This window comes from Gadus morhua, chromosome 19 (assembly GCF_902167405.1).
Source record: "Gadus morhua chromosome 19, gadMor3.0, whole genome shotgun sequence".
NCBI classification, from domain to species: Eukaryota; Metazoa; Chordata; class Actinopteri; order Gadiformes; family Gadidae; genus Gadus; species Gadus morhua.
Genome location: NC_044066.1, coordinates 1,447,501 through 1,474,861, shown reverse-complemented (window position 1 = coordinate 1,474,861; position 27,361 = coordinate 1,447,501). Strand labels below are relative to the sequence as shown.

The window sequence follows — 27,361 nt, the reverse complement described above, 5'->3', positions numbered from 1 at the left end:
ACAGCGCGCTGGCTGCCCCTCTCACTGCCCTTACCTCGACATCAGTTCAGTTTGTCTGGTCAGCTTCTACGGAGAGCTTTCCAGGATTTCCGGTTTACCTCAGTTCCCATCCTGGGACAGCCTAGCCTGACCCCAACTGCCAGTTCATCGTGGAAGTGGACGCATCAGATGTGGGTGTTGGAGCCATTCTATCCCAGCGTTCAGCCAAGGATGAGATGGTACACCCTTGTGCTTTCTTCTCCCATCGACTCACTCCATCCGGGCACAACTATGATGTTGTCAATCGAGAATTGCTGGCCGTATGTTCCATTCCTGGTTTGGACTGATCATAAAAAGCCCACTGGTGCCTTTTTATTTTCCAGATTCAACTTCACTTCTTCCGTCCCGGATCAAAGAATGGCAAACCAGATGCCCTCTCCCGCATCTTCCCTGCTTAAAGTAGCGCAGATGAACTGAGGAATATCCTTCCTGCCAACTGCATTGTTGGGGCAGTCCAGTGGGACATAGGGCCCTATCTTGCATCCGGCGCATGTGTCGTTGCTAGTTTACAACTGGCGCAGAGCGTTCTTTTCCCACCACCGCCACTCGCCGGTAAATTAGGGATTGATCATGCGCCCCAAGGGGCGGTTCGGCGGAAGGAGGAGGCGTGTTCTGGCGCAAACGGTATTTTGCCGTTTCTGAATACCATTGCGCTACTGACCAGGAAATACCTGGTTTAAAGTCAGTGGCGCGTTGTTCAGATGCTATTTTAAGGGCGCATGCATACATGCTCATGCGATGCATACGGATTGCTTGTGCACCTCGCGAATACACTTCTCCCATCTACCTAGCCGCACATTCTTGGTAAATAATTTGGGAAAGAACAGCTGATGCAGCGGTAATAAGTTGTACTTTTAAATCAATGCATCTGCAAACACCGTACAGCAAACACATATTTTCTTGACAGAGACATCGTGTAGGCCTACATGCCCATAGCTTTTAGGATTGATGAGTATTTGATCGTGAAAAACATTGTTTTACCGCGAGTGAGTGTTAAAAAGAATGAATGAATGCGGGCGCACGTGTGTGCTCTGTTTCTAACACACGCAAACTAAACACGTAACGCATAATACAATCGATGGCAATGTCTATTACCGCGGGGACACATGCATATTCGGATAGCATACAATACTGATAAGAAACAATGTTTATAATGTATTGCGTATATCATTAAATAGAACCACAGTTACCGCATATCATATGTTATATCATATTCGTTTTCTTTGCCGAAATGTATTTGAGGACTCCCCTTATTCCCCTTATACACACATGGAACCCCTTATTCCATGTGTGAATTAGGCCATATTATTTGGCAATAAACAGCCATTTGCAGTTTGAAATTAATGTGCATCTGTCTCATCGGAGACTGCAGACGCGCTGTCAAAATATCAACTCGTCCGATTCAAATGCGCTCATGGCTCTTAAAGGAGATGGGAGCTAGCACTCTCATTGGTTTGTTGGACGTTACGCCCAAACCACACCTACGGGTAACTAGGCTGCTTCAGACCAACCCTTTTGACACTTGCGCCGCGACGCAAGTGTCATTTATCCGCCTGTAAAATAGCGATAGCGCCGTAGAACCGCCCACAAAGCTACTTGCGCTTTGCGCTTCCCACTTGCGTTTCAGACCGTTAAAATAGGGCCCATAGAGTCTCTGGTGCGCTCCGCCCAACCGGACAATGCTGCACCCAGTCAACGCCCTGTCAACCGCCTGTTTGTCCCTGTGGGTATTTAAGCTCAGTGTGCCCAGCAGTCTCTGTCAGATCGTGCCAGTATGTTACCTGTGCCTTGCTGGAAATAAACTCAGAAAGTTTTTGAAACCAAGCCTTCTGTCTGCAATTGGATCCTTTTCTACTCAAGCCTAACAAACATATGTTATGAAATTCCTGTTACTATCATGTTTTATCAGGGTTTTGATGCATTCGAGTGAACTTGTATAACCAAAAGGGTGTGCAGAAAGCAGTTCTTTGTTGATCCTCATGCCCCATTTCCTGATTGAAGCCACTGGACAGGTCAAGGGTTGAGGACCACCGGGCAACAGTAAGGACCATCGAGCACGACCACTGAGCAACACTGAGGACCACCGAGCACAACCACTGAGTAACACTGAGGACCACCGAGCTTGACCTCTGAGCAACACTGAGGACCACCGAGCACGACCACTGAGCAACACTGAGGACCACCGATCAGGACCACTGAGCAACAGTTAGGATCAGCGAGCACAACTGAGGACCACCGAGCACAACTAAGGGCATCCAGGGACTCCTCAATCCTTGGGAGCGGCCAAGCGTCCTTCCTCCTTTTCTGATTGCGCAGGTAATAGACCCTCCTCAGAGACCCTTTTTTGACCAGGTGGGATAAAAAAGAGGCTGCAGCTCTCCCTGCTCTAAGAGCTGTTTGAGCCTTCCTTTCAAGTTGGCTTGGTCTTAACCGACAAATACAGGGATTATCATCAGCCATTGATAACGTTCTTTGTGATACCTTGTTTATACTTCTTCATCCGCTCTTGAAGCATGTAGACTTCCTCAACCCTGTTTACCAGGCTCATTGCCACTGCAACGTTGAGCCCTTTCTTACGGTCAATGCTGGGAACAGGCCCACATAGACAGCCTCCCCTCGGTCTGTCCATTGTGGGTCGTGTCTTCATCAGTTGAGGGCGCCTTAGCATTGAAAAGATGTTGATTAACATAACGCTTGTATCTGCCCATGTCTATTTAGAAATCCCTGTTGCTATTCATTAGGCGTGTGAACGCTCCTTAGAAATTAACCTCACTTCTCTCACCACATGGCCCGGCAAACTGCAGAGGAATTCCTATATTCCAGCAGGTATTGCCTTCAGCATTTGTTGCTTTGCAGTGTCCCTTAGAATGTATTTTCCCTCATCTGCAGCCTTTTTGAATTCTCTGAATGGTTTGCCATGTTTGGGTTCTCCTGTGTTGTGTGCTGCACATTTCCCCCCCGACAGCCCCTTGCCTGACAATTAACCTGTCCTTTCACCTGCTCTGACTGTTGAACCATTTCTATTGCGTTATCAAGCATGAACTCTGCCTTAAACTATGACTTTTCTGACCTTTTTTTTTCATGCATCTCGATGACTCATATCGCTAAAATGTTCTCTCAGGTTTGAAATTCTCGCCTAGCTCATGCAAGCTCCAGATATATTCTTTAGCTAACTCTCCAGGTTTCTGGCAGCACTGGTGGAAACATGCAGATGTATGAATTACCAATAATTTTCCAGGACAGTTTCATGATCATCTGTACTTTCTCATCCTTGAAACGGAAGGTTTTTAACCCTTGCTCTGCTTCTTTTTTTACTTTGCAACTCCTTGTATCTCTCCAAAACGGCTCCATGTTCCAGGACTGATGCTTGGTTAGATGAGACTCTATCCTGAGGCTGAAAAGCCACTTATCTTCAACATAGCCACATTGCGTTTTGCCTCCATAAGTAAACAATATTCCACAATCTTCCCTGTATCTTGTTCCACTTATGTCCCACATGATTTGAAGATTAAAAAAAGGTAACAAAATCATAACCTAACTGTAACACTAGTTAATCAGGATTGTGGCATTTATTCATAGAAGAAGTCAGCCCACGCCACTTTAATTGCAACCTCATCTCCTTTTGCTGAGCATATTTCGTAGCTCCAATGATGATGTTAATATATGTAAAGAAAAATGCATTTAATAAGCTTAAAATGTTTTTTTCCGTATGAACAAGTATAGGAACCAGTAAAAAAAAAGAAACTCCTTGCATCTTTGACACATTATTTTAAATATACAATTAAGTCTTGTTTGTTTTAATGTTTAGAATAATATAGAGACTAATCTAATAGTTATATATTATATTAACAACAATATATTAAATACACAATAATACTGGACAATTATGACTCAATTTTATAACAAATATTTATAACGATGGACTCAATTAGTAAAACCATAAGAATATTTATATTCAGTAAAATTGCACTAAGAAGCAAACGTGTACACTTTGCTTGAAATTTAAATATTGCGTCAAGGAACACAATGAAAAGTTGACACCATGACATGTCATACGTCATATCCAATGGGGATGGCTTCTTCAACGGCTACACCTTCAGCAGCCAATTACACACCAGTTTTCCCAATGTGTCCCTGTCCATTCGTAGTTTCAGCCAATGAGCGTACACTCCTGCCAACGATGTCAGCTTGCTTCAATCCTCCGATAGGCCGGCTTCAGCGGCAGCCTGCAGCCCATAATGCTAAAGAACACAGTAACAAAACGTCAGCATTAGTGTGTGTGTGTGTGTGTGTGTGTGTGTGTGTGTGTGTGGGTTTATCTCAATATAATTAGAGATAGTTAATATGTTGTTAGCAGGCTAGAATCTAATATAGATTCCTGCTGTGCTTTTGTGTACTGGATTCAAACATTGTTATGAGGATACTTCCCTTTGTCAGGCACAGTCACATTGTGTTGTGGCCCAGGTATGTGCTAGCTAGGGTTACTTGCACATAGGCTGTAGGGTTAAGAAATCTCATTCTTAACCGAGTTAAGGATAACCCCATTGGATACAGGGTGTTACAGTCTTTGGTATGTTCAACCTAGACAACAGGTAATGATCGGAAGGTGTCCGTCTTGTATTTTGATATACTGTGACACAGAATGAGAGCCAGTAACCCTCAGTGGAACAGAGATCCAAAGAGAGTAACATGAGAGAGACAAGAAGAGGGTCATTTGATATGAGTATGCTTCCTGAATTCCTGTACTGTAGACCAAATACACGCTCACTTCCTCCATGTCACTTCCCTTCTGCTCAACACACAATAAATCCCTCGCTGCACAACTGCCAGTCCACTAGCCACAGGGTTGTGCACGTTCACACTTCACATGAGCTAGCCGAGAGTTCAGTTCACACTGTTTAAAATGATCTAGTTCATAGTTCACAATTTTGAATTTTGAACTCTAACCAAGAAAATTAAAAGTTTTTCAGTTGAACCCCACACTGCCCAAACTTAATTAATTACTGTATACTACCATAGAATCAAGATTACTTTCAAAAGCCAAGAAAAAACAATGCAAGTATGTTAAACAATGTGCCATATTATGCAGAAAGTGAAAAACCAAGCTAACCGCATCCTCTAGCCTGTCCACTACACTCCAGGACTGCCATCCGGCTTGCTATGGAGGAACGAGCTCCCCACTGAACTCAGGACAGCTGAAACCCTACTAGTCCTGACTCCCTGACGGAGGAACGAGCTCCCCGCTGACCTCAGGACATCTAACGCTAATCTTCCGTCACAGGCTGAAAGATCAGGACCGATCTTGGTGAATGAAATAATGTTATCAAATAAATAAATAATCTGTTTCTCTTGTTTCTATAATGTAGCCCTCAAAAGCAGTTGCTTTGCTTATTTTATGATACATTTTATGTACTTTTTTTGTATATATAATCATTGTTCAATGCACTTACTGTAAGTCCCTTTGGACAAAAGCATCGGCTCAATAAATGTAATGTGGTCGGTTAGGAGCCACTGTACTACATATAGTAAGTCATTGGTGGGCTGTCAGGGCCAGCAAGGCCTTCTCTGCTGGCCTAAACACTATCAGAATAACTGACTTATGTTTTAATATTTTTTTTCCTTGAATATGTATTAAATTATTTCCAATAGTCTATTCTCTTCATTTCATAGCTTTTCTCTTGGTTCCACTGTATATTTATGTTAGAGCTTTTAACCAATCATATTTCAGCCATCATGTGTTGCCAGGGTCAAAGAAATCTGCCCTTTACGCCTTCAGAATCGATAGTGCTGGCGTCTAGTCAAAAAGTAAGTGGCAATGACGCTGTTGCTTTAACCATCAGGTTTCGAGTTGGCAACACCGAGGCCATCTAGCAGGCATCCAGAGACGTCGGCTTTTTCACGTCCTTCGATTGGATGGTCAGAGAGGTAATAGTCAGAGCCAGCAAAGCATCTATATCTACCGGCACAAACTAAAATAAAGCGAATAATTCGCCAGAAACACGACTGGACATACTCGACTTTCAGCATTAGCCTCCATGGCGATAGAAAGGGACTTATGGTTGGAACTGAAACGCACTGATAAACTGTACAACAGAGTAATCAAACTCTTCTTGAGGAAAGAAAGGAGGATGGACTTTGCGTACAAAAAATCAGTCGTTTTGGTGAGTAATGCATTTTATTTAATCTTTTTGTCATTTAATTAGGTTAGGTTTCTGCTAGAGATGATGTATCTATGGCAGCTGTGGCTACAGTGAAAATAGACTTGTTGAATTGTCCTAATTGGGTTCCTTGCTTTAGGAATGGCATTCTTTCTTGCTACTTGAGATACCTGTCTGTGAAGCAACGCCTTGTTATACTGCATTTCTGTGTAATATTGATGGTTTCTATAGCCGTGGAGTCATAATGGCGAGGTGTGAAATGCACAGGCCACCACTATAGTTAGAATATGTTATGACAAATACTATATGTTACTACATATACTATATGTAATAAATACATGTTTAAGATATCTGATTGGGTTATATTTCAACAAAATGTCAACATTATTGAGGTGTGTGTGCGACTCACCAGGAAGGAATTAGAGGTCATTTTTGAATTCACAAACCAGATTTAATAATTACTGTTGTTGTATAACCCGTTTAGCACCCCTTAACATATACTTTGTACCTTAAAGTATGCAAGGTATCCTTGACTCAAACTTGGTATTGTGTAGTGCGCTAGCTAACATTTACCTTTACTTGCTACTGTAGAGTTAATATTATTTTGTTAGAGTGTATTTTTACATATTCAGGGGTCTGGGCTAGCCTGGCTCCGCCCGCCTAAGTACTTCCGCTCAATTAGAATTTCCCTTCAGTACTAGGTCTGCAGTATGCTAGTGGGTTTTCTCTGTCTAAATTTTCTGCGTCTAATCAGCAAACAGAGGGAGGGGCTGAGATCAATGACGTTAAAGTCAGCTCTCGTTGACGGACATCGTCACACACGGTGATTGGTTTGTTTACAGCCTGCGCGCAACGTGATTCCCGGCCAAACGTTAGCGATTGGTTATGGCAGATCCAGAGTGGCACTGGGCAGATCCAAAAGTTTTAAACTTCAACATACACCCGCCTTCAAGTGAGTTAACGTTTGTCAATTGAGTAGGTCCAGACTCTCTGTATAAATGAAATTAAGTACGAGAGTCTGGTAGGACCAGGTTAGGTCTGGGCAGTTTGGTGATGAGAATGGGTGTGGATTCTACAAACCTGATGGGGATGGTTGCCAGCACGCTGATGGAACTGGATAGGAGGAAGACAAAACCTGGAAGCCAGTCCAGCGTGTGCTGGTATATCTTGGTGTACGTGGGGGTGTACACCAAACTGGCAACCTTGAAGGAGAGCTGGAAACTTGTGAGGACGATGCCTGCAGGAGAGAGAGACGGACAAAGGTAGACAATGAGAAGTAGAGCGGGAGAAATCATAGAAAAATAGTGATAAGCCATATATATAGAAAGAGAGAGAGAGAGAGCGTAAGAGAGGTAAAACTAGGTTTCAGCCAAAACACCTCTTTATGTTAGCTGTTAGATTATTTATCCTGCTGCCTACCGTAGGAGGAGCCTGTGACCTGCTGGGAGAGCATGGAGCGGATGGTGGGCGTGGGGATCAGAGCGAACAGCATGAGAGAGCGTGCTGTAGGCGAGTGACATAGAGAATACAGGGATTAAACCTCTCTCTCTTCCAAACCAATTTGATTAAAATCAATTCAACTGAGAATATTTTATTGGCATGAAACAGAAATATTGACATCACATAGCAATTTCTAAATCAAACATTTTTGACAAAAAGCATCTGCTAAATGACAACATGTAAATGTCAAAACCTTGGTTGTATATTAATATATATAAAAAAAACGGTGTGTGCGTTACCACAGTATAACCTTTGTGTGCGTGTGTGTGTGTGCGTTACCTAGGTAGAACTGGTATGTCTTCGTGACGAAGGCCATGAAGTAGATCCCCGAGGCGAAGGAAAGCATGCCCACGATGATGAGGCTGCTGTCAATCATGAAGCGAGACATCACCATCACGCCCAGGAAGCTGGTGAGGAAAATCAGGAAGCCTGATGCATTCCCATATCCCACCTAGGCTCAGAGAGAGAGAAACCAGAGAGAGGGTTGTGCAGGAACTTGTCACGATGTGTGTATTCTGCTAACTGCACTGTCCATAACTATTTGATAGGACTTTATTTACTAGCCTATGTTGCGGGGATGTTGCGGATGAGTTTCACCGAGACCGCCTGCACTCAACAACCAATCACCGTACTGCCCGCTTCTAAACTCATGCAGGAGAATCGACATAAGGGGATGTCACTCTTAGTTCACTCTGAGGGATTTATAATTAGTATGAGTAGGTCTCAGGCTTGGTGAATTACTGAGAGACATGTTATCATGGTGTAATGACGACATGCTGTTGGTGATGCTATGTACCTGCTTGGCGTTCCAGTTTAGTGGTTCCTTCATCTGGAAGCTGACCAGGATCTCCATGGCGCCCGCGACCGCCACGTCGTACAGCACGCCCCCCACGAACAGCAGGCCGATGTTTATCCTGTTGCTGCGGGCCTCGCCCCCCGCCGCCGCCTCCTCCCCCTCGTCCTCCCCCTTATCCTCCTCCTCCTTGCGGTTCTTACGGATGAGGGGGGTGGTTTGTTCCTGTCCGCTGCCATCTACGGACACCTGGGCACACACACACACACACACACACACACACAGCATCTGTAAAATCCAAACGCCCACCACTCACTACTGTACAGTTCTATAGAAGGCCTCCTAGTACGGCTGTATGACGACACTGACAGCAGCAAGTACATAATTACAATTCAAAATGAGGCAACACGTTTAATATCCACATCAGCAGCTCAAAGGCTTCAATGGGGGTATAATGGCGAATTGAACTTGAATGAATGAATGAATGAATGAATGAATGAATGAATGAATGAATGAATGGGAGGATAGTCAAATTGGATCACTTTTGAAACAATGAATTTCACAAAAAGCATTTCAAAGTGTCATCGAAACATTTGTATGTTTAATCTTTGCATCATAAACATTTAGAACGTTGCCGATTGCTGTAAAGCAAAACAGGAAAGCATTTCTATGCAATAAACATTGAAGCTCTGTGACGCTTTCTAAAGTTACTCCACCAAACCGAGCCGCAACCCCATGACCCCCTCCTCACCTGCAGCAGACTGACGGCGTGCAGCAGACAGAGGCCGTACAGCAGCAGGCTGACTCCCACCAGCACCGTGCCCTGGCCAAGGGTGGAGCCGTACAGCTGGAACAGGTGTCCGGACACCAGGCTGCCCAGCAGTCCGGCCAGCCCGTACAGCAGCTCCACCCTCATCATCACCCCGGAGCGCCGCTGCTCCGTTGAGCCCAGCGACACCACGGTCATCACCCCGGCCCAGATTGCGCTGAACCCGCCACTGAACCCGTGCAGCGACACCCCCACCCACATGACCTGGATGGGCCAGCCGAGGACCACGACCAGCAGCAGCACCAGCCGGGACGCCATGTAGCCCAGAAGCGGGGCGATGATCGGCGCTTTCCTCCAGCCGCGGTCGCTTAACTTCGCCAAGATGATCGCCGGCACAATGGGGGTGAGTTTGCCGAGGAGGTTATAGGTCATGAAGAAGTCGGACATGGCTCTCTGGCGGTCGTCCACGGTGGAGGTGGAGTTAACCCCGCCGTCCGTGCTGTTGGAGCGCTCCTTAACAACCACCTGCAGCGCCGTGTCGAACAGCGCGCCGCCCAGCTGCTGCAGCACGACCAGCGTCTCAACCTTACGGCACACCGCCCACAGGGTGGTGTGTGTGCCCATAGCGGCGGACAAAGTGTTGTTAAAGTAACACGAATACACACTTCTGGCCGGTTGAAAAAGGCATAGTGGTGACAAAGTGTTGGTAAAGTAACACAAACACACACTTCTGGCCGGTTGTAAAAGTAGTAGCTTAGTGGTGTGCGCGCTGACGTTTACAAGCACCTTCCTGTTCCTCTGTCCCTCCCTCCCTCTCTCTCTCCCTCCCTCCCTCTCTCTCTCCCTCTCTCTCTCTCTCTCTCTCTCTCTCTCTCTCTCTCTCTCTCTCTCTCTCTCTCTCTCTCTCTCTCTCTCTCTCTCTCTCTCTCTCTCTCTCTCTCTCTCTCTTATTCCCCATTCTATCCTTCTGAGAACAGGTTTTTCACCTTTCATGAACCATTAGGCCTGTATATAAGAGACATGTCATTCAAACAAACCACGCAGTAGCACTTTTGTGTTTAATGAGAAAAATATTCATAATATAAGGTAGATAACTGTGAGCGTTACATAGGATTTAAATGATGCAGCAGATTATGAGTGTAAAAGTGGTTAATAGTAACAGAGGTTAACATAGGAGGCCTTACTGCACGCAAAGAAATAAAATACAGACAAGAAAGTAATAACGTGTTTCGTGCTCTAAGCCCACTCCGGTACAGCAAGATTCCGAGCACCGGGAGCACTGGGAAACAAAGCACATTAATAATAATAATAATAATAATAATAATAATAATAATAATAATAATAAAAAGTCACACAGATAACCATTTGCATTCTGTTTGGGAGTAGTGCAGTAGACATTTGGTATTTTTTAACTATTTTTAAACCCATTGTAATCATGTAACATACATGTAACATACATGTAACCACATCAACCGTACTCTTCCCATACTCAAAACTTGTCATATTGTAACATAAATGTAACACACAACAAAGACCCTATGGTTAACTCTACACATGGGTATGTCTGTGTGTCTATGTATGTGCGTGTGTGTGTGTGTGTGTGTGTGTGTGTGTGTGTGTGTGTGTGTGTGTGTGTGTGTGTGTGTGTGTGTGTGTGTGTATTAACAATGTTGTACATTGTAGGTCAGGAGCGAATGCGCTGCAGAAGCTGAATACAGTAAATAACAACATGGATGTGTGTGTCTTGGATCTAAATCATTCTGCATAATGGTCATTATGGCAATGTGCCTAATATTAGTGCATGGTGACTCACAGGCACACTATCATGATTATCACACATATGGCATTGGCAGTAAGCTACCGTAAAACGTTTCTGTATTTTTGTCAATTAAGTCCCAAACACACACATGGGCTATATTTCTCAACACAGGGACGTTTCTAAACATTAATCCTGTGTGTCGTGTGTTTTTATAAATACAGTTTAACCGCTCTAAATGTATTTCCTCAAGTCTTAATAAACTCTTTAATTCTGTGGGTGGTCTACGCAGTCCGTATATACAAATGTCGGCTGACCTCCTCTCTACAGCTCTCTGGTTCCTTAAATGTTCTTCAGACTGACCAAAGCCAGGATAATCTGTTAAATACTTTTAGCTTACATTATAATATTAAATATGGAAAGTATTTTCCAGAAAACACGTCAGTATTATTTCAGGATGCAATGTGATTAGAAAGGTGAAGACAGCGGGTGATCAAAGGTTCATTCAGTATTCAAACACATGTTTCATTCGTTTGTCCTAATAAATTAAATAAAGTTTTCCTCTGCGTTTATCCCACGTCCATAAAAACCCACAGAGACGGACATCGCGCAAGGGGTCTGGTTCAGAATTTTAAATGGCACTTTCAACCAGACATACTTAACTTAATGGGGACTTGAAAACAATTTTAAGTGAGGTGATGCTACATTTAAGTAATTTGAAAAGAATCAGAATGTGACTGATTCTGAAATGTAGTCACGCAATTCTTAGATGAAGGTAAGTGATTATGATCATTGCTTTAGTAAAAGGACACTTAAACGTGCACATTTTTGTGCCGCTGTAAACCAACCAGTAGCCTGTCATTAGTCATCCTTGTTTGAGAAATAATTACTGAGTGACTGAAACGTTTTCAAGTGGTATTGAAAACGTTATTTTCCAATACTTAATACTCGACTGTTGGCCATTTCTTCCACGAAAGCGTCAGGTTTGTGATGTGGAGTCGGTTCAATTTGAATCTGGATTCAGTTCACATCTGATTCTCTTGCTGAGGGTCCAAACAATTTACATTTTCCTGGTCAATACAATTCCTCCCAGTCCAATCCGATTCATTCCATTCAATTTAATTCCAGTCCAATCAGTTTGGCCTAGTTCAATCCTTGTCAATCCAGTCTGATCCGGTCACAGTCCTGAAGGCCAGATGAGTCTGGACGGTTACAAGTCCAACCCTTCATCCCAACAGTGCATACAATACAACAAGTGACAGACTGCATTGGATTGAACAAGAGCTTTTCTGTTCTTCAATGACCTGGCACCTGATTGGATGATTATGTTACAGTTCGTCTAGGATAGGCTGTAAGCTACAATTACTTTTCTTCAACAGAGTTATTAAAAAATACGTGGCCAACCGTTGATTCTAAATTTCGACACATTATTTTGTTATAGATATATCGGTTTGGTATTGTGAAAAAAAACGGTTTTATTAAAGGGGACATATTATACCACCAGGTCTGAATGTGATTAGCCTTACAAGCGTTTCGAAAATCTGCCCCATATGATATCACTAGTGGGCGTGTCCACCTAGATCTGTGCTGGATAGATCAGTCTACCAGCCTACTCAGTGGACTGAAGTAAACGTTGCTCATCTATCCAGCACAGATCTAGTTGATGTCACTAGTGATGTCATATAGGGCAGATTTTCGAAACGGCTTGTTAGGCTAATCACACTCACACCTGGTGGTATAATATGTCCTCTTTAATCATTACGACTAAGCTACTAAAATAAAAGAATGAAAGCTCAATCAAACACACAGTCCTTCCTCAATATAATGCAGGTAAAAGAACTGCTTCCATCACAACGCACAGGTCATCTAAGCATCCAAGTTTGATAGGTATTGAAATAAGTGACTTTAAACATAACCAAATCGCTTGCCAAAAGCTTTCCTACATACTCTGCTCCCTTTTAAAAGTCTCACGCTTTGTAAGAATAGCTAGACTGAGCTACCCCCTGTGTGGAGAGGTATAGTTCTGCGTTAGTCAAGGTCTTACAATTATGGGATGGCAGAGGAGAGATGAATATCATGCACTCCAACAGAAAAGGAACTAGCTTTAATAACATCGGTATCAAGCTAACTCTGAGTTCCTCATTTGGAATGAGTTAATGGTTAACCTAAGTGAGTAGTATTTAACCAGGTAAATCATTGCTTAATCACCCATCATGGAGTCCTTTAGTTTCACATGAGCCCTTTGGAGATTGTTTTGCATTATAATCTCTTACGCTAACAAATTAAAATGATCTGTTTTAATGATTTAATTCAAGATAATGCTTAAATCGCTTGATTGAGGCCCTACTGAGTGTTTTTCTCTTGTGTGTGTTGTCATGTGTTCATTTCCTATTAGCCACACCAAAGTTCAAAGTTGGAGACAATTGAGGCAAAAAAGTTTGGACTTAAGTCTGTAAGTCCAAAAGTAATACATTATTTGACACACTATTGTGTGGAAGATGGGTTCTATACAGAATCCAACCTGTTTCTGTAGAGCGTCCCTCAAACAACATTATTTCCATAACATTATTTTATAGTTTACTGCATTTGACTGTTAAAAAACACCTCATAATCAAGAAGCTTGTGGTCCAGACATCCATGAACCGTTACCCCAGAGGGGGAAGACTTGGGACTACAAGTCATGCCTTCAAACCCTCAGTCAATCAATCAATCAATCAACCAATCACAAGCCAACTGCATCATCAGAATAGTGCCCAAATGGTCTCACAATGTGATCATCAGAACACTATCAAGTATAATTAATACTGCTGGCTGTCCCTCCGGCGCTATCTCCCCTAGCAGCTCCTCCCTCCTCCCTTCCTCTTCCTGCGCTCGTAGTGACTCTACTCCTCCTCCTCCTCCTCCTCTTCTTCCTCCTTCCCTTGCTCTCCATCCTCGTTGGAGTATATACCTGCCTCCCACTTCAGCGCCATGTTGCTCTTCCTCCGGGTGACTCGAGTGGCTTCTAGGACCTGTCAATCAAAAGCAAACATCCAATCAGGAACAGTAATCCTGAGGACGACACGTCATAGTTATAGGTTGTTGTGAAGGCTGCATAGTGGGCGGAGCTTCATGTGTCGCCCTGCACCCTCATTGCATGCTCTCAATGGTTCTTAATATGTTACCTACTGAAATCCAACGCTGTGCAACTATGCCCTCCAATTGTGTGGAAGGGTTGCCCTTTAACAAGCAGCAGGTGTGAGATTGATGAGTCACTACAGTCCCTGTTCCCACTGTGACCTCACTAATGGGAGTGTTGACCAAGAGGAACAACGGATAGGTCAGCTTTGGACTGGGAGGACACTCGAAGTCCACAGTGGATCATGCCATCGTACAGAGCCTCCCCCACCCAACATGAAGCTCCACCCTCCACTTCCAGCTTGCATGGAAGTCCACCTGGTCTGATGTGCTGGTCCCAGAACACAGAGGCCCAGGGGCCCGTCAGGGGCCACACACGGCCCTCCACCACATGCATTCTATCTCAAACACTTTGAGAGCGCTTCTTTTTACATTCTCTTACAGTTTTGGTCGCTTTGGTACATTTCTCGAATCATCCTCGAAATTTGCAAAACAGTACGTTTCTCAAAACAATTCGTACAAATAGCAAATCACCATGGATTACCTGCAAAAGCCAGTGTCTTGCTCAAAATCGTTAGTTCATCTCTCAAAAGTAATGATCTGTGTCAATAAACATGTCAGTGCCATCAGAATGACAAGTCTTTATGTCATTGTGTACGGAGAAGACAGTCAAATTGCTTAGTCATGTTGTCAATATAACAGTCTACTCTGTGGGGATATTCTTTAGCCATGTAAACTATGGCTAAAGTTTTGAAGACAATTATTGTAAATTCTAAGTTACACCTTAGTGTATGTGGGAGATTGATTGCAAGAGACTGGATAAGATCCACAATCACCCTTTTACTGTTTGTACTGTAATTTGCTGACAGACCATGTCATGGGGTGGGACTATTCAATAGAGACTCATTACAATACATTTTGATCAACATGACATAAGCAATTGATAATGTAGGAAAGAGCAGAGAATTGTACATAATCATTTGCATGAAAGTACCAAAGCATTGGCAACTTGTTCAAAGAAATAAGAAACTGCTTTCTTGATGTGCACAAGTGACACAATGATGTGAAGATTGAACAGGTAGTTTTGAGAATTTTGATTCTGATCTGAGAAATGCCCCAAAGCGACTGAGAAAAACTTTAATGCTGATCTACAATAGATTCTAGCTAAATGGAATTCTGAAACACTTAAAACATATGAATGAAGCGCACCCCAGTGTTTGAAATAAAAAAAAACTTTTTGAGGGAAAAAAAATAACATGCATGGAGTTGAACATGTCCACTCGACATCATCCTGTTACCGATGGTCAGACCATAAAACACACACTGCACAGTAAGCATAGGTTCCAACAAAAAGAAAGAGGTGGAATGTGGATAGAGCACAGCTGAAGGTTCAATAAATATTTTATGTCTTAAACCATTTCAAATCGGAATATTTTTCTATAAAATTGGAATGTTCAGCTTCCTATATTTTATTTTCTGAAAATGATAACAAGGTACAAGGGAGGGTAAAATAAGGCTGATTAAGGGGAAAGACTGTGTCTAGACAGTATTGTACAGTGAAAGCTTGCTGCTACAAGCTGGGATGGTTTCAGACCAGTTCCTGTGCAGTACAGCTTCCCTCTCCACAAATGGTTCATGCTGATTCTTTTTTTGTCTTTTCATGACATATTGTCACATGTATGACATACAGACTCTGTTTATTTAATGTACAGTCGCTACGATGCAAGTGTACTTACTTGAGGGGTCAAAGGTGAGGACAAGCACATGCATCACTACCACATCAAAACAACAGTGAAGCAACTCAACAGACCTGGGCCCATGCGGCACACAGTGGTGTGACGCATCACAAAGGATTACGCAATGCAATCTACGATGCACTACCATTTATTACAATTCTGCAATCCTGGCCTTCCCCTACAGCACCACCAAGAAAATCTATTGGTTCCATTCCCTGATGTGAACTGTCCCACTGAGCGGTCTGTAGTCAAATGCTAAGGCCACAGCATTAATTATGATAGGATAGAACTAAATATAACCATATCGGAGCTTATCACAAAGGTAGCAATCGGTCACAAAGAGTAAACCATATGTCAGTGCTACTCAGTATTGGGGATCTTGCATATATTTACCCTTCGTCATTCTGGGGGGAATTTAACATTCATGGTTTCAGTTCCTTAAAAACAAATAAAAGGTCAAATGAAAAAGGGGAAATCTGTCTCTGACAGAGTCTCTGACTTCTCCATTCAATGTAACCACATTCATAAATACAGATTTGATACACTAGTTTTTTCCTTGAAGGGAAATTCAGGCATTTTGCAAGACCAGTCTGTGACCAGTTAGATCTACAGCTGGTCTGTGTGCGGTCGGACCCAGGTCTGTTGTTGTGTCTCTTAGCAGCAACGGGTAAGGGGACAGGGAAGGGGACAGGTGAGGGGACAGATGGGGGGACAGGGAAGGGGACAGGTGAGGGGACAGGTGAGGGGACAGGGAAGGGGGCCGGTGTGCAGACAGATGTAACAGGTACCTCGGTGGTCACCTCACTAGCCAGCAACAAGCGGGCATACTGAACGACCAGCAGGGAAGAGAGAGGCAACAGTGAACACCGTCAATATGTGACATCATGATGACAGGATGAATGTATCTGGATTAACCACGATGATGCAGGAAAACAGTTTCTATGGGGCAGGTAACACAAGGGTCTAGCTGCTGTTGGTTTCCGTCAGACGTTCCCAAGCGTTTTGATCCCGTGACCCTAGGAGGTACTTCTGGTCCACAACCCACCACAAATTGTCCTTACGAAACAATGGACCTTTCTCTGTGTATGTGTTCATCATTACAGTAGTCCCTTGTCTTATTTTTCGGTCTTCAAAACATACAAATGATCAAAACTGACAAGAAACTATGTACCTGTTAGAAAGAAAAGGTTTTTCAACATATTGTTTTTGGCCGTCCTGCCACCCACCCACTTATGATGCGCGACCAACAATTTGGACCCCTTTGAGGTTGGTTGGTGTGAAGTTGGTTCCTCAGTAGCGGCGGTTAGGGGTGGACAACGCCTGTATTGTTGGTATAGAAGGGTGTCTCAGAGAGGAAGTGAAAATTATCTGCCAGCAGAAACGGTTCACCAGAGTCTGCTGTGTGAAACCAAGGGAACATCATCCGTTCTGGTTTGGGTCTTTGACAAAGGTTGTTGAACTGCTAAGTGCTGAGCGCAAACATATTACGTCTTGTGCATAGCAGTAAGTATACCACTGCGCACAACAATTGTATTTCAGGGAGGTTTACTAGAGCTTGCAAAACAGAGACAGCAGTTCAACTAATGCATGCCGTATTGTGTTTGTGTGGAGATAACATCCCTGCCCACTAAATGATTGACTTTCGCTCTAACAACCAGGCTGGGCTGGGAAGCCCCTGAGTTTCCGGAAGGGAGGAGCTAGGAGCATCCAGGTGCTCAGATACTTTGTGTTTTGACATTGGCTTGGCAGACCAATCAGATCTTATAACTAAGTTAGTTCTTGTTCTTTTCACTCTTGCTGAATTCAGATGAAAGAAAAACAAAAACATATTTCCCTCCGAAACAAACCTAACTTTATGTTTATTGTTCAACATCTTTGTTTTGTCTATTTGGGATTAAAGCCTATTGGTCCCTATGTAGATGGCTACACTTTCCTCTAACTTTATGAACTTGCCTATCCTTTTTCCTGTCAACTGAACTTTCTCCCCTTGGGCCCCTTGGGCCCATAATTGGCCCCAACACTTTGAATATTTTGGTAGAGGCTTTCAACGAGCTGGAGGCCCGAATGATCTGCAGAGAGAAACAGGATGGGAACCTGCAGAATGACATTATAGTATATCTATTACTATTGTAGTAGTCATGTTGTCAGAAGATTGTGTAGTTTCATTCCCTTGTGTTCTGGCTTAAATTGCTGAGGCTTGGTCCCTAAGATTGTGGACTGGATTGAATAAACAGTAGTGGGTGTGGATGATGGCTGGTTAAAGCAGCCTCACCTGCCCGAGTCAGTCGCCGGGGCTGGTTGAGGCTGCACACCTGTGGTGCTTTGAGATATCTGTGTGCACAGGTTAAACCAGCAATCAGTACACACACTCAGAGATCTCCTTCCTCGATAACTGTCTTCAGGTCTCATTGTCTGCAAGGTTACACACGTTTTTTCTAACACCGCCACACTGCAGACACTCAACTATTACTCCCTTCCTCCTGACTGCACCCTGATTGCACGCATCTCAAAATGTCTGGCAGACCTCAGCACTTTGATGCTTAACCTCGACAGGACTGAGCTCCTCCTTGTGCCAGGAAAGACTGACCTCACATGGTCTTATTGGGCACTGTCAAGGACATCGCGGTATCTCCATCATCTCCATCAAGTGTGGCACTGGCAATCAGTTATGCTGCACCGCAAACATCACCACGGTGGTCCCATCCTAAGGATTTGTCCTCTAAAACATCCGCAGGATCTAGCCCTTCCTCATGAGGGAAGCAGCTCAGCTCCGGGTCCAAACATTCTGCGGTAAACGGAACTGCCCCTGCCTACCTCCGAGCTTCAGACCGCACACCCCAGCTCGAGCACTCCGCTCAACTACATTTTTGACACCCCAAACGTATTGCATTTTGTGCATCTGCTTCCAAATACATTGTTTTAACACCAACAACAATTATCGGTCATTCTGTGTCCATGATTTGTAGCCAGAAGCAATAATAAGGTACATCTTATCTTAATGTCTTATATAATTTCCCGCGTGGATATGAATCATTGTATTGGACATTTATGGGACCTTTCAAATATTACTCATGATTTGTTCCTATCCAAAAAGTATCAATAACCATTTAAAGCTCCTAAGTCAGCAATCTCTCAGGGCCCAGATATGCATATCAGACAAACCCAAGTGTTGCCCGGCCCACAGGTTGGGACCCCCCCTCTGTTGTTCTGGTGTGATCTGTGGGGTTCAATACTCACACTGTTGTCCTCCAGCTTGTCCCTGCGCTTCACCTTGTGGGACTCGTAGTCCTCCATCAGGGTCTGCATGTAGTTCTTTAGTCTTCCCCCAGAGTCCTCGCTCCCCGCGTCCGACAGCGCTCCCTCCGACAGGGACGGAGAGACGGGTGGCACCGGGCACACCTTCTCGATCTTCCCTGTGGGAAACCCAGTGGTCAGAGGTCACACACCATGCAGCAGGAACACAGGAAGCACCACCATGTTTCAAACCTGCATATAGGCACCACCGGCAGGGATTGGACCATTCTGTTATTGGCTACGTTCAATTTGCTCTCTTAGACTTCCCTTCAGCTACTCTGCACTCTGTCCAGTGGCTTTAAGGACCTTAAGTTAATACCCCCAGTATTAACTTTTTGTAAGCTGGACCAATAGGACCGACTAGCTGAAGAGCACCTGACTCATGGAGGCTCCACCCACCGGGCGCGGTCCTGGCCGTCAGGGTGAGCCTGGCCGGCAGACTGTTGCTTTTCATCTTGTCGGCAAGGGGCACGGCGCCGGGCAGCTCACTGCGTGTCTTTGTCTTTGCGGGGGCATGGCCTACACTGGCGGGAGCGGGGGGGGGTTGTAGGTTGACTTGGCGACCGCCGACCGCCGTGGCTGCCGCTGCCTGCTTGGCGTCCCGATGCCTCTTGAGGTCCTCCTCACGCTGCTGCGCGGCACGGATCTCCTCCTCGATCATGGACAGCGTGCGCTGCTTGCGGGAGCGCAGGCGGAAGGGCCCAGGGGGGGCGGGGCTGGGGGGCTCCGGGGGGCCCGGGGCCGTGCTGCGCAGCTCCGCCGCCTCAGAATACTTCTTGAAGTAGCTGAACTCGGGCTTGTCCGACCGCGGCGGGGAGGGGGGCCGGTACACGGTGGGGGGTCTGGGGACCACGGGGCCCAGGGCAGGGGCAGGCGGGGCGGGTTCCGGGGTGGAGGCAGCAAGGGCCCGGGCGTAGGAGGACTGGACCTTGATACGAGGACCGCCTCCTCGGGGCCTCTGAGGGGGGGAGGCGGGCGGGGGCCGCGGAGGAGAGGAGGGGGAGGTCTGCTCCTGCTGCGGCACAGGGGACGCCCAGGGAGAAGAGGCGCTGGGCGTGGGAGGAGGAGAACGGGCAGGAGAGGAGGAGGAGGGGGAGGGGAGAACTGGGGGGTTCAGGGTGGGGGTCGAAGGGGAGGAAAAGAAGGAGGAAGAGGAGGGGGGGAGCAAGGCGGGGCTCCCGGACACGGGGGTTAGCCGGGCAGAGCTGGACAGAGCGTGAGGGGAGGAGGAGGAGGAAGAGGAGGAGGAGGAGGAGTAGGAGGAGGAGGGGTGGTGGAGGGCGGACTGCCAGTCGTCTCCGTTCTGCCCGGCCAGGGCATGGTGGATGGCGCTCTGCACCAGCAGACCAGCGTGGAACTCCAGCTCCTCCTCCAGGGGATTCTCCTGGGTGGCGGGGGGGGAGACAGGGGTGAGGGGCAGGGAGGCCCCGCTGTCAGACACGTTGTCCAGGCTGAGGACCGTGGTGTCCTGGGAGCGCAGAGACAGCTCGTCCAGCCCCGAGTCCGACTCCTCGGGGTTGAACAGGAGGACCTTCTGGGGTGCGCTCCTCCTGGCCCCCGCCTCATCCTCATCGTTCAGCACCGTCATCACCGCCCGCACGCACGTGAACTCCCCTCCGATCCCCTCATCCGCCCAGGTCACGTGACCTTCGTCGGGGTCTGCAGCAGCGGGGGTCTTGCCGGGGGTCTTGGAGAAGGGCTTGGCCGAGTAGATCTGGGGCGCCACGTCTCTCCGGGGGGCCCCGCCTCCCTGGAGGAACTGCTTCCTGGCGGACCGGAAGTCGATCTGCTCCTCCACGATGTCCTCCTTCCTGGGGAGGTCCGGGTCAAAGCTCGCCATCATCGGGGGGCCTGAGACCTGGGGCTGGGCAGAGGGAGCAGGATAAGGATGGAAAGGAGGAGGAGAAAGAGGTGAAGAGGTGAGGAGGAAAGAGAACGTAGAGAGTTGATGACAATGGTTGAAGATGTTAATGGTGGATGGTATTCACGCAGGGACCTCTGAAGAGTGTCAGGGTTAGGGCAACCCTCCCCCTAGTAAACATGATAATACAATACAGTCATAGAATGAAGAGTCAATTCCCCAACTGATGAATCAAATCTCTGAGTCTCGCCATTGCTACACGCCCCTTGGCTGACTTTTACTGGGATCCTCAGGACAAGGATGCAGGGTGTTGATGTTTAAAGCCGGTTTATTGTAGATAAACGACTGAGATTTGTAGTAAATGATACATAGCCTGGGGCTCCATGCTGCCATGCAGGGGACCTCTCTCTGAGTGTGTGTGGTGATGGCTGTTTTAACCTTTTGCACACTGACCACTCAAAGTGATTGCAATCAGCTGTATCCCGCTTAGATAAGGTTGTCTTCCTAAATCCTTTTTGATAGCTACGTTGGCTTTGGGGACAGGAATCCTAATTTATGAATTCTCCGTTGGTAGGTCGAGGTATATGGTGCCCTCCAAGTGGCATGCTTACAATCCTGTGTGACCTCCTGTGAGTTCAACTATTAACAGGTTTCCCTGACAGGAAAACAACTTTTTCCTTTTGTGGATGGGTTTTAAACTGGGGAATCAGTTAGCAGTTTATTACAGACTGCATAAGGCAGGACCGCCATCTAGTGGCTGTGGCTTCGAAATGCAACACTGTGCTGCCTTTGTGAATGAAGTGACACTTTCAACGTAATTGGATAATTCTACTGTAGTGACAGCAGTTATTGCTGTAAAGTGTTCCAAGATCTACTTGTACGTTTTAAGTGAGCATCCTTTAGATGGAGGTGGTGATCTATCTCCAAACGATGGGTCCAGCAGTATTTTATCTTTTCCATGGATTCTACATGGGTGTTTGAATCTCTCGTAAGACTTTGTTGAAAAGTGTCGTAGGCTGCTTTCTGCCCTCATCACAAAACTGGTAAGGACGTTTCACCATAAATTAGAGGGAATATAAACATACATTTTGTTTTAGCAACCAACGCTGCAATTTCTGTGACCAATATCCATCATTTTTTTATTTTTTTCTGTATAATATGGATGTTTTAAAATCATAATTTCCAATCCTTTGGCACTTAAAAATAATACTTGACGGTGTTCATGCCATGCCAGTAAGTTTGTTCAAAAGGTATGTTTGTGTTTGTTAGTACCTGTGTGTAGATGCAGGTGTGTGTCTGGTTCTGTTTCCTCTGCTGGTACTTCCGGTGGGATTCTAGCTGTTCTGGATCTAGCTGCTCCTCCATCGGGAGCTGCAATCAATCATAAATCAATTAATCAATCATCAATCAATCCATCAATTTAACGAACCAAGATGACCTATCATTGCTTAATGAATCAATACTTCAAATCAGTTTGTTGATGAAGAAAACTGAGCAAGCAAAAGGATACATGAATGAATGAATGAACCCATTAATAAATGGACTGTAGAACAACATGAATGAATGAGTAGTGAAGCCCTGGTCACCTCGACAGGAGGATTCCACCAGCGCTGAGCGATCCCTGGGTTCTTCTTCACCGCCTGGCCTCGGATCAGCTCCTGGCGCTCTCGCTCTAACTCCTGGACCTGGAGGAGCGTAGGAGGAGCAGGAGGAGGAAGGAAAGAGGTGGAGGAGGTGGAGGAGGTGGAGGAGGGGGAGGAGGAGGAGGAGGAGAGGAGGACGAGGATGGTAGGAGCATCGGAAGAAGAAGAGGAGGGGAAGGAGGAGGAGAAGAGGAGGGGAAGGAGGAGGAGGGGAAGGAAGAGGGGGAGAAGAGGAGGGAAGAGGAGGAGGAACAAAGAATATGGAGAATTAAGAGGAAGAGGGAATAGAAGAGAGGAGAGAGAATAGAAGTGAGGAGGAAGACAGAGGAGAGGGTTAGAACAGGTGTAAGGTGAATGATTTTAAATACATAGTATATGTACAAAGTATACACCACAATGTTTCTGTTGGAACCTAAGTGTTATTGTTGCGACTATACCTGAAGCAGTAGAAGCCCAATGCGGCGCTTGGTGGTGATTTTGTGCGAACGCGCTATTCTCCATTAAGTTTGAATTATATCAGGACCCCAACTGACAGCATCTCTTACCTCTTCAGAGGGCCGTCTCCTCCTCACCCGCACTTCCTGCTGCTCCTCCCCTGGGGTGAAGAGCTTGGCCGGCCTCCTCTCCTCCTGGAACGCCCTCAGCTCAAAGCGGGCCCCCCCACGCCCTGGCTCCTCCCCTACCAAATTCCCATTGGTCTGCGGGATGCCCTCCTCCTGGTAGACAAAGGTGGTTTGGTTCCTCCCTTCCGCCTTGATGACAGGTGATTGGCTGATGGAGGAGGGTGAGGTGTGGACGGACGAGTGGGCGGATCCGTCAATGGTAATTGGCTGTTGGCTGTGTGGTGAAGGGGAGGAGTTTCCGTTGGTGGGCGGGTCGGAGGCGTCATTTAAAATCTGATCCAGGTATCGGATCTCCTGAAGACGGAGAACACACACAAACACACACACACATGCACACGCACACACACATACACATACACAGATACACAATAGACACATACACACGCACATACACACATGCACACGCACATACACACACACACATACAGATTCATATTAAAGGTGACATATTATGATGTTACTTGTCCAACAAGTAAACATAGTTTACATAGAGTTCCAGAAAACATGTTTTTGAAGCTGTATGCTGGAAATAGCTCGCCTACCGCTATTCTCCTCTGTTGCACTCCCTTCAGAATGTGAGCTTTCTGCTGTGTGTGTAGCTTTAATGCAAATTATCTGAGTGAACCGCAGCATGGAGGAGAAGGATATTATGAATCACAGAGACTGCATCTGACATCTCTGGTATTTCCACAACAAGTAAAGAAGAATTGGGGGAAAGGAACTTTGGCTTTGACTCTCTGAAGTCCAGATTGAACCGCAACATTAAAAGGGATTGTACTCCCGGAGCTGAGCTGCCGGACTTCCGAAATTACTGATAAATAATACGTCAATTGTTCATGAACTAATGTTATGAGCCTCAAATTCTGAAAGCATGACTTACAAAATATTTATGACCCCCCTATGCTGACCTGAAGTTGGCTCCACTGCTAACATATGAGGAACAGTAAATGGCCAAACTATGCTTGCAAGTGGACTAGCCGTGGTTCTATATTTATGCTTATATGGGTCTTTATCCCAGGGACCTTTCATTAACAGCACACAGCACACAGCACACAGACAATAGAGATAGGACCACAGAGCCCTGTTGTTTGTTTTATCAAATGATCATGTTAAAACAAACGTTTCATACCAAAACAAGACGATTTCTAAAAGCAGACCGTTCACCCCAACGTGGAATACGTTCCGACTCTTGCCTGACCGATATATCGTGTGGCCGATTTTATCGGCCGATATTGGCCTATCACAGTCAGATATATATATCGTCTGTACATGTTGCCAGCTTGGAAAAATTCTGATACTCAACAATTCATACCAATACAAAACAAAAGTTTTCGTACTGTAGTGCCTTCGTTTCGTTTTGGTCTGAAAAGCGAGACCAAGTCTGGAACGCAGAGAAGAAAACTAAACTAAACCAAATAGATAGGAGTGAGTGCACACCTGAAGCCCCTCTCCATCTTGGCTCTCTAGCTGCCCACACGTTGTACTGAGGGCCGCGTCGCTGGCACCTCCCAGGCCGCCATGCTGGATCTGCTGCTGGATCTGCTGCTGGCTCTGCAGTGCCATGGTTCCCGGCGAGTCGCTGATAACGCTCACCAACTCCTGGAACGTGACGCTCTTCAGAGCTCGCTCCCTTGGTGCTGGCTCACTGGCATCATCCAACGTCCGCAACACTTTCTGTGGACACGCACACACACATCCGTAATAGTGATTACACCACTGTCAGAGAGGAGGACTTCGGCTGCTCTGAGAGAAGGGCTGTCTCAGCTATGACCCCTGACTACTCCGAGCATGGGCACACATTCTCTCTGGAAAGAGCCTGTTCAGACAGATCTGTGTGTGTGTGTGTGTGTGTGTGTGTGTGTGTGTGTGTGTGTGTGTGTGTGTGTGTGTGTGTGTGTGTGTGTGTGTGTGTGTGTGTGTGTGTGTGTGTGTGTGTGTGTGTGTGTTTATTTATGTTGGCCGATAGAGGTATTAGGCACACATTTTCTCTCTCTCTGATTTGGTGGACAGAGAGAGAAAGAGAGAGAGAACTTCCATGTGCACAGCCTGATTGGTTATCACACACATCTTTGCTACTGTTGATAAACCTCAACACAATGAGATCAACCACATAACCAGCGTGTTGTTTCATATATTAACCACCGTGGGGCGCTGGACTATAAGCTAAGGCTGCCTCCCATAAACAGTTAAATTCTGGATGTGGTTAGATTCCTACAGCACATAACTTCACAGTTGCTCCAATATGAACCCCACTGATTGTCATCAGCCTCAACTGAAACTCCTGTCGGATAAAAACTTTCACAAATGTAAATAATGAAAAGAATGGAAGGGCTATATTTAACAGACAACGGAAACTCCTGCTTTTCAAAAATAACCCCCGAAAAAAATGAAACATCTGAAAAATGACAACTATTTCCCCGTCACAGAGGTGACTTCCACACGCTTGGTGCTTACACCAAAGGTGTGAGTTCAGGCCCCAGCATTCCGCCAGCCTCCGGAGGTAAACAACAAGACGCGGTGCAGTGTTGGAGGGCGTCAGGGACAGGTGCTGTGGTCTGTAATGAGGCTGGGGACCATGAGTGTGTGTTAGGGTGCGGGGGCTTTGTGCCCAGTGAAATGTTAACCCACGCAGGGCTCTATAGGATTTGCTGACGGTGTGCGTTGTTTTTGCAGTTCGTCAGTAAAATGGACTACCTGCATTCTCTACAGTCTACATCCTGCCCTCACACTGCTCATGGACGAGTGGTAGGACCCTGTTTGGATAGATCAATGATCTGTGTGTGTGTGTGTGTGTGTGTGTGTGTGTGTGTGTGTGTGTGTGTGTGTGTGTGTGTGTGTGTGTGTGTGTTTGTGTTTATTTATATATGTTGGCCTATATAGGTTCTCTCTCTCTCTGTCTCTCTTTGAGGCTGTCCCATGTTCACATAACTCAGCTATAACTTAGATATGCCTTCTCTTCTCCACTAATCCATGAACACTCTCTTAATAAAACAATATGTCCTCCATTTTGAGTCACCAGTCACACTGGTCTTAATACGCACAATAAATCACACACACACACACACACACACACACACACACACACACACACACACACACACACACACACACACACACACACACACACACACACAAATACACACACCCACCCACCCAGCCACCCATCCACACACACACACACACACACACACACACACACACACACACACACACACACACACACACACACACACACACACACCACACACACACACACACACACTGGACATCTAAACAAATACAAGCTGCCAAAGTCAACCTAGGAGGCCTTAAATGTGAGGACAAATAAAACAAAACGATAAATGTAACAGTGACCGTCTCAGAGCACATCACATGATACAACGGACCCTAACCCTGAGCCCAGTGAACGACGGGACTACCCCCCACCCAGAGTGGAGACAGGGCCCTGAGGGGTCTCTCCCTCAGGGATGGTCCATGAGGGGTCTCTCCATCAAGGGCCGGGCCAGGAGGGGTCTCTCCCTCCATGAGGGGTCTCTCCCTCCAAGTCTGTGAGGGGTCTCTCCCTCCATGAGGGGTCTCTCCCTCCATGAGGGGTCTCTCCCTCCATGAGGGGTCTCTCCCTCCAGGTCTGTGAGGGGTCTCTCCCTCCAGGAGGGGTCTCTCCCTCCAGGTCTGTGAGGGGTCTCTCCCTCCATGAGGGGTCTCTCCCTCCATGAGGGGTCTCTCCCTTCAGGTCTGTGAGGGGTCTCTCCCTCCAGGAGGGGTCTCTCCCTCCAGGTCTGTGAGGGGTCTCTCCCTCCAGGTCTGTGAGGGGTCTCTCCCTCCAGGAGGGGTCTCTCCCTCCAGGACCATGGGGCCAGAGGTCCCGATGGGGCGGCCATCAGGCTGACCCTGGTGTTTCTGGCTGGTGGTGTTTCCATGCAGAGGGCCCGGCCACACACAGTCAAGAGGGAAGCTGGTTACCCAGTAGAGGGAGGAATAGGCTCAGGGTGGGACTGACACGGTCATAGAGTTAACCTGGTTATTCAACGGAGGTCAGGTCAGTGGAATAAGGGACAGGCTCTCTGAAACC

The 27,361-nt window shown here is 46.2% G+C and overlaps 2 protein-coding genes across 4 annotated transcripts in view; both read right to left on the bottom strand.

Annotated features, from left to right (window-relative positions):
• Window positions 1-3,589: 3,589 nt before the first annotated feature.
• slc46a2 (solute carrier family 46 member 2) lies at window positions 3,590-10,059 on the bottom strand. Its single transcript, XM_030341649.1, has 6 exons — window positions 9,242-10,059; window positions 8,494-8,739; window positions 7,977-8,148; window positions 7,617-7,700; window positions 7,278-7,434; window positions 3,590-4,280 (listed from the first exon to the last, which is right to left on the bottom strand). The coding sequence occupies exons 1-6, from the start codon at window positions 9,881-9,883 to the stop codon at window positions 4,223-4,225; spliced, it is 1,359 nt and encodes a 452-aa protein (XP_030197509.1). The 5' UTR covers window positions 9,884-10,059; the 3' UTR covers window positions 3,590-4,222.
• A 240-nt stretch (window positions 10,060-10,299) lies between these two features.
• Window positions 10,300-27,361, bottom strand: part of palm2akap2 (PALM2 and AKAP2 fusion) — a 131,379-nt gene continuing 114,317 nt past the window's right edge. For 2 of the 3 annotated variants that reach the window (XM_030341645.1, XM_030341647.1), the window contains exons 10-16: window positions 24,727-24,963; window positions 23,212-23,583; window positions 22,610-22,708; window positions 22,296-22,394; window positions 19,538-21,026; window positions 19,106-19,281; window positions 10,300-14,026 (exon numbers count right to left, since the gene is read on the bottom strand). In XM_030341645.1, the coding sequence (XP_030197505.1) occupies window positions 13,898-14,026; window positions 19,106-19,281; window positions 19,538-21,026; window positions 22,296-22,394; window positions 22,610-22,708; window positions 23,212-23,583; window positions 24,727-24,963 (2,601 nt within the window). In that variant the 3' untranslated portion in view covers window positions 10,300-13,897. The remainder of the gene's footprint in view (window positions 14,027-19,105; window positions 19,282-19,537; window positions 21,027-22,295; window positions 22,395-22,609; window positions 22,709-23,211; window positions 23,584-24,726; window positions 24,964-27,361) is intronic. The other variant, XM_030341646.1, reaches the window with a different exon arrangement.